This window comes from Salvelinus fontinalis, chromosome 12 (assembly GCF_029448725.1).
Source record: "Salvelinus fontinalis isolate EN_2023a chromosome 12, ASM2944872v1, whole genome shotgun sequence".
Classification (NCBI taxonomy): domain Eukaryota; kingdom Metazoa; phylum Chordata; class Actinopteri; order Salmoniformes; family Salmonidae; genus Salvelinus; species Salvelinus fontinalis.
Window position 1 is genome coordinate 6,877,561 of NC_074676.1, and position 7,997 is coordinate 6,885,557.

At 44.0% G+C, this 7,997-nt stretch overlaps 1 protein-coding gene across 1 annotated transcript; it reads left to right on the forward strand.

Annotated features, from left to right (window-relative positions):
• The first annotated feature begins 239 nt into the window (after positions 1-239).
• LOC129866709 (neurotensin/neuromedin N-like) lies at positions 240-7,146 on the forward strand. Its single transcript, XM_055939539.1, has 4 exons — positions 240-547; positions 1,630-1,691; positions 3,978-4,190; positions 6,670-7,146. The coding sequence occupies exons 1-4, from the start codon at positions 487-489 to the stop codon at positions 6,814-6,816; spliced, it is 483 nt and encodes a 160-aa protein (XP_055795514.1). The 5' UTR covers positions 240-486; the 3' UTR covers positions 6,817-7,146.
• Positions 7,147-7,997: the final 851 nt, after the last annotated feature.

Consider the following 7,997-nt stretch of genomic DNA (forward strand, 5'->3'; position numbering starts at 1 on the left):
TCGCCTCCACAAACAAATCAGCATAACAATCAAGCTACCCACTCTAAAGTAATCAATATAAATAAATACATGTAAATAACCACATCTAAAAGTTGTATGACGCAAAACCTTGATGTGTGATGGGGGGTGATGTAGTGATGTCACGACGACACAGCACAGGCGCTTGAGGGTAGAGGGTGAGGGGGAGAGGGGATGAGAGAGAGAGAGGGGGGTGAGAGAGTGGTCCTGTGACATCATTCTACCTCTTATATACTGAGAGAATGAAGCCCACTGCTCTTCACTTCATTCACTCTATCTAAAGCCAAGAGGACACAGGCAGACACTGTCACTGACAGGAAGAAGAGAAGACAAGGACAAACAGACTGAGTACATTCCTTCTCCACCTCCGACTTCTCTGTTTCTCGCTCTTTCTGCATTTGACCCCTAACCCTATGCACTTGGGTCCTGCTTAGCTAGGTGGATTCGGAGCGTGGGATTTGTACGAAGATGCAGGCACAGCTGGCGTGTGTGCTTCTCCTCTGTTTGACGTGTGGCGCATTATGTTCAGGTAAGCACGGGCATCCTTTCACATACTTTCCTTTTGATGTTAATTCATTTGCAACCTTACTGGGTATTGTTTTGGTTGCATTGTCAACTGATTACGTTGGATTTTACCTTGAAAGAACAGGAAATGGTCTCAGAGACGAGGGACCAACTGAATTACTCTCATCTGAAACATACTTTTGCAACAGGTGGATTTCACCACGCAGACTTTAGTTATCTTATCTATTCACATCCATTTATTACCCAGGTATTTATCTTATTTATTCACATCCATTGACTACCCACATATTCCTATCAAGAAGGCATAACTGCTCTGAGATATTTCTTGTGCAAAGCTCTAGTAGGGTAGACCTGCAGAGCTACGGGGTGTGTGCATACCTCTGTTTTAGCACAGCACAATGTATCCATCTAATTGTTTAATCAATGCCCTAGCCTAGGTGACTCAGGTGTGGGGAAGCCAACTGAAGCGCTCCAGGACATCACACTGTTCGGTTGAGCTTATTAAGCACTTATCTCCGTCAGAGAAACAAACTGTTATGTAGATGTTGCTGTGGGATGTGGGTGATGGAAAGGGGTGAATGGATCTAGCTGCGCCCCAAAAAGCCTTGACTTCCTGGCTTAAGGAGCAAAAGGGATTTGATTCAACATCAAGTTGAATCAAGTTCAACATCAATTTTGACATGTAAGCACGATTTGGCTATCTGAACTCTGTGACACGCTCCGAAATGGAATGTGAAAACATTTGTTAAGTCGAGCTGTTTTTGCTTGAGCTTTACTGTACCTTTTGCCGAGGTTTGACGGGTCACAATGGATCAGGCTCTAACAGAACGTTAATCGTCTTTAAAGCAGCTCGTTAGGAATAGTCTACGAGGGCTAAATTGCCACCAAACGGATCAATTAAGTTGGATAAATCTGTTGTAGACTCTGCTAGAAAAACCCAGGTGATAGAAACCACGTTTTTACTGAAATGGTTACTTCAGAATTGGAGTTGTATTTTTGATTATTATATACCTACCTGTATAATACCTTTATACCTGCACTATGATAAACCTGTGTTATAACTCTTGTTTTGTGTCTATCTGATAGATGTTGACCAGGAACAGCGGGCAATAGAGGAGGAGCTGTTGAACAGTCTCTTCACTTCAAAGGTACTGCGCTGCTTCCTCTGTGCACCTGTCAGATCTGAGGTGTGTGTGTGTGTGTGTGTGTGTGTGTGTGTGTGTGTGTGTGTGTGTGTGTGTGTGTGTGTGTGTGTGTGTGTGTGTGTGTGTGTGTGTGTGTGTGTGTGTGTGTGTGTGTGTGTGTGTGTGTGTGTGTGTGTGTGTGTGTGTGTGTGTGTGTGTGTGTGTATGTGTGATGTGTGATGTGTGCCCATGCCTGTGCGCAGTTAGTGCCCCCGTAGTGCAGGTGCTCTTTTATGGAGCCTGGATACGTCCTCTTTCTCTCTCGGTTTTTGTTCCAATTGAATTGGCTCATTATGGACTCTATTTGTTCATAGTTTTCACAGGTTTCTGGGTTAGTGTTAAGATATACGGTCTTTGAGATGAACACAATGTTCCATCTAGAACAATCAATAATCAATAAAGCTTTTAAAATCACTTTTTCTAATCACTTCATCACTTTTCAACTCACACATGCATACACACTCACGCACAGGAACTATAAAGGTTTCAAAATGAAATCATTTAGGTATAACATAATTGCTTTTTAAAATGTTATATATGACCATTTATCGTGCGAGATACTCCGTTGACAGGCAAGAGGAAATGAAGAAGATAGAACTGGAACTAGTGGAGCCTGGAGACTGATTACCTGAGCTAATACCATTCAGATGGTCCTGACAGCAACGTAGCGCCGCGCGGCCAAAACACACACATGCACACACACACACGCACATTCTCCTACACACACACACACACACACTCACATACGTTTGCACATGAGCACACAACACACACGCACGCGTGACACGCACACAAACACATACTCTCTCTCTCAATCCCTACTCCCTCCTCCCCACTCTGTCTGATAAACGAATGGAGATGAGAGGGACACACTGAGACACGACTATGACAAATAAGCTCTGTGATTTGTCGCTTATGATGTTCCAAGGGATCCTTGGGGGGGGCTGATTGTAATCGTATGTCGCCAGATGACTGATAGAGTGCTCTAGATTAGAAGACACTGGAGAGGCAGTGTTGTAGTAGACACTTGTGGCTTTGTCTTTCCCTTTTTTCTTTCACACACAGATTATAGACATACATGGTTAGGTGGGGGATCCGTTTCCTAATGTTGGAATGGGTTGACTGTTGTTTCAATGACGCTTGTTTGCAGGCTGTGAAACAGCAGTTTTGTTACTTCATGAAGTATCTATCAGGTTGCTGCATGCATATGCATATGCCAGCACTTGAATTTCTTCATCGAAAATAATGGAATTAGAACATAGAATGATGACTAAATCAATTGGTAAGGTGAGATCAATTACATTTTTCCAAATTCTGGATATACCAGTAGCCACTGTCTTAAAAATGTCTGATGTTGAAATCTAGCCAGTAACTAATCTGGCCACCCAGAGCTGTCATGACCCAAGCTAGTGACAGACAATTCAATAGAAGTGGGGACAGGGGCTACTTGAAATGGCAGTTCGTGTCCCTCTACTCTGGATGCTGGCATTATTGGACTGCTCCATAAAAAGGATTTTCCCTCCCTCAGTCCCTCAATAATTAACTGACAATGAGAGAGAACACACTGGGGAAAGAAGGGGTAACATCAAACTGTAACGTGAAGTGACCTTTCTGCACAATTAAAAGTGTACCTACCTCTCGTCTCAACACTCAGTGTCTTAACAAACTGTTCATTTGGAAGTAAACGAGCTAATTTGTATTTGAGGGCGGTAGGGTTTTCTAAATGTCAATATTGTAAGGAACTCACAGGAGTATCCAACAGACCAAGACGTCCTTTCTGTGGTTTATCCTCAGTCTGCTCAGTACAAAATAATCCACTCTGTGACATTTCTCCCCCATGGCCTCCAAATCCATATGTAATTTCTAACAACTCAACAAAGGAGATGCAGAAAATTAAAGTGTTTCCTTTGCCATCCATAAAGGAAAGATGATAGCTGAGATGGGATTTAAATTGATTTAGAAGCACCAATCTTCTGTTCCGTTTACGACTCAGTGACACCCGGGAGGGAGTCTGGGCTGTGCTGTGTTAACGAGTCGGCCCACGCACAGAGGCCCCAACGGGCACCGATAGGGGCATCGCACCATCCAAAAGCACAGACTCAAACGAGATTAAGATACAGCAGGATTGAAGCTAGTTAGATCTGACTGATCCATGAGAGAGTGCAAAGGCAAAGCACACCCATGCACACACACACATGTACGTCTTTATGTATGTCGTAGTCCTAGTATTTATTTATATGCTCCTCCTAGATGAAACAGAGCAAGCAGGGCGCCCCCTACTGGCGTGTGTCCCTGGTGAATGTGTGCAGGATGGTGAACAGCCTGATGAACAGCCTGTCGTGGAGAGAACAGGAGGAGTATAACTCTGAGGAGGAGCTGTGGGAGAGACTGGCCTCCCTTCCTGAGCCCCTGGACAAGCTTTTAGACCTACAGCAGATCTGCAGAGTGCTGCAGCTCCGAGAGGTGAGGGACACCCATATTTGGATGCATGCATACATACATACACTGGGACACACAGAAAAGGATGCACACACCACCGACACCTACAAAAACAGACGCTGATGCACGGAGAGCAATTCTCACATTTGAATCGAAAATCTGTCATGCAGACGTATACATTTCGAGTGAGTCACACAAACGCACACACGGTAAACACGCACAGGGATAAGCACTCCAGGGCCTAGATTCAATCAGATCAAGCGTTAACCGGCGAGAGCAGACACCTGCATTGCAGATGTTTTGGCAGAGTTGGAACTGCGTTGGCACCGTCAAATGGGTGAGCAGCTGCTCTTGCTATCATTTTCACGAAGTCACAACCACCCCACTCATGTAAAAGTTCAGAATGAGAACGTGTCGGCCATATAGAAATAATGACGGCGAAATCAAAAAAATCATTCAACTAAATAATGAGGATTTCTGTCTTCCGAATCGAGGTGTAGATTACATCTCACATTCCGGTGTTTGAACTCGTAAACAAGGCTGCGTGGGATTTCTGTTAATGCGACTCAGTGCAGCCAATGGCAATGTCTACTTTAGCTATACTGCCGGGAGCCACTTGTGGATTTGACAAGTCTAACGCAGTTCCACCTCCTACACCGTCAAAACAACCGCTATGCGGATGTTGGCTGAAGCGAATCTGATTGCATCAAGCCCTTAGTCTACAGCAGGGATGGGCTCCTCCTCAGAGGCGGAGTGGTGTCAGACTTTTTCCCCCGTCCCTAGCAAGTACAGCTGATTAAACTAATTGAATTCTAAACTGAAGATCATGAGTAGTTGATTGTTGGAGTCAGGTGTGTTAGTTGGGGCAAAAGTGTGGTCTACAGGGAGAAGCATCTCATACCCACACAAAAACACAAAAACAGGGCCACACACATATCCCTCACTCACGCTCATCCCAGGCTCCTTACAACGGTAAACACACCTCATGAAATGCACCTCCCTCCTTGTCTTCTTTCTCAAACTTCTACATCATGTTGATATACACATTGTCAACTCCACAGCTCCTCCCACATCATTGTAGACTCTTTAGCCTGGCTATACAGATTAGTACTTGCTTTATCATGCATGGGACAACACACGAAACACTTGTTTAAGGGCTTCTATTTAAACAGATATGCTTTCGCCACATCGTCATAGCAGTTGTCTTTCACAGTGTCGGAGGTGGAACTGCGTTAGAGTTGTCAAATCCACAAGCGGTCCCTGTCATTATACCTAATGCATAAGTACATTGCCATTAGTTGCACGGAGTCACATTACGAGAAATCCAATGCAGCTTGGTTTACAAGTCTGAACACTGGGATGTGAGATGTAATCAACACCTCACTATTATTTCTATATAGCCACATTCTCATTGTGGTAAAAAAATAATGTGAAATGTCATACTCTTTTTGGCCAGACAGCATCAGATACATGGGCTACACATACAAAGACAGAGGGGCACTGTTTGCCCCGCGAGTACCTAATGCGAGTGGGACAGGTGTGGTTTCATGACAATGATCAAGAGCAGCTGCTCACCGATTTGACAGCTCCAACGCAACTATACCTCTGACACTGCCAAAACATCAGCGGTTAACGCTGGATCTGAATGATCTAGGTCTAACACACAGCTGCACAGGGTGCTATATATGGAACATGGACTGAACAAAAATATAAACGCAACATGCAACCATTTCAAAGATTTTACTGATTTACAGTTCATATGACTAAATCAGTCAATTGAAATAAATAAATTAGGCCCTAATCTATGGGCCTCAGGATCATGTCAGGGTATTTTTGTGCATTCAAATTGCCATCGATATAATGCAATTGTGTTCGGTGTCCGTAGCTTTTGCCTGACCATACCATAACCCCACGGCCACCATGGGGCACTCTGTTCACAACGTTGACATCAGAAAATTACGCCATACACATGGTCTGCGGTTGTGAGGCCAGTTGGATGTACTGCCAAATTCTCTAAAACGACGTTGGAGGTGGTTTATGGTAGAGAAATTAACATAAAATTATCTGGCAACAGCTCTGGTGGACATTCCTGCAGTCATCATGCCAATTACACTCCCCCTCAAAACCTGAGACATCTGTGGCATTGTGTTGTGTGACAAAACTGCACATTTAAGAGTGGCCTTTCATTGTCCCCGGCACAAGGTGCACCTGTGTAATGATCATGCTGTTTAATCAGATTATTGATATGCCACACCTGTCAGGTGGATGGATTATCTTGTCAAAGGAGAAATTCTCACTCACAGGGACGAAAACAAATGTATGCACACAATTTGAGAGAAATAAGCTTTTTGTGTGAATGGAACATTTCTGGTATCTTTTATATCAGCTCACTTCATATATTGTGTTTGTTTTTTAGGTCAATCTATAAGGAATACATTTGTTTTCATGGCATTATGCACCACAGAAGAGTCTCGGGAGTGGCTTATTCTGTCTTCCTTTACAGGTGCTTGACGACTCACCAGAGAACTTAGACGCCGATCAAAACAGTGACAACCCGCTCAAAAGGAAATCACCGTATATTTTTAAGAGGCAGGTGAAAAACACCAAAGCTCGGAGGCCGTACATATTGAAGCGGAGTACATTGTACTGAACCAAACCACAGGAAGAGAAAGAAAGACACTATACGTTCTGTGGATATGTGACCATATGTGCTCTCTGTTGTCGCATTATTATTGATGTTTCCTCGGTGTCCTGCCGATACAGATGATATCTCAATCCTGTGTCCATCACTATAGGTCTCTACTAACATACTAGGCCTACTCCTACTCCATAAAGCGAGGACTAATGTAAATAAAAGCAAACAAAAGCAGCAAGCAAATGTGTATCTTTTGAGAGGCTTTATATTTCTTATTTTTGTTCACTGCACAAAACAGTTTATTTTCATTTCCAATGTGATTAAACAATACATATTTCAAAACCACTGAGATGTGACACGTCTTTTTTTCAAAACTAGCTGTTTATGAGAACACACAACAAACTGAGAGCAAGCATTACATCAGTGGTTCCCTTTCAAGTCACCTTTAAACCATCTCAGGGACCAGTCGGCAACGTCCCACGAGCCGGAGCTTGAGAAACACTGATCTACATATTTCCAAGCGGTGGCGAATTTCTTCCACTCCCGTAACGCAGACATGCTCTCCGAAGCCAGAGTAGTTTCGACAGCATCAGCCCTCAGAGGATCCGACGCTGAGACCAGTATGCACCGATGAAGGTGCAGTGACGTCCAGTCGGTAAAACCTCATTAAAGTATGAGGGGTGGCCCAAATACCACCTTGCAAATCTCTTGTAAAGAGATGCCTTTTGTACAGTGCCCAAGAGATAGCCATACCTCTGTTGGAATGAGCCCTCAGGGGGCTGTAAACCCTTGCTATTAGAAGTCAATATAATAGCCTCCACTATTCAATGGGACAGCCGTAGATTAGACAGGGGCCTACCCTGGAAGGGGGGCACCCAGGAAGAGTTGGTCACTCTTGCGCCATGCTCTCATTCCATCCAAGCATATGTACAAAGCACGTACTGAACACAAATGGTGGAGACACCCTTCTTCTGTAGAAGTAAATGGTGGCGAGTGGAATGCTGTAAGCTCTAGGGCAAGACAATTGTAATTGCCACTGACCTTAGGTATAAGAGTGGGGTTGGGTAACAACAGTACATTGGAGAACCCCGGAGGAAACTATAGGTACAAATGGTGGACTGACAGTGCGTGTAAGGGACGATCAGCAAACCCATCTTGAAGGAGAGATATTCCAACGCTTTCCAGAGGCTCAAAAT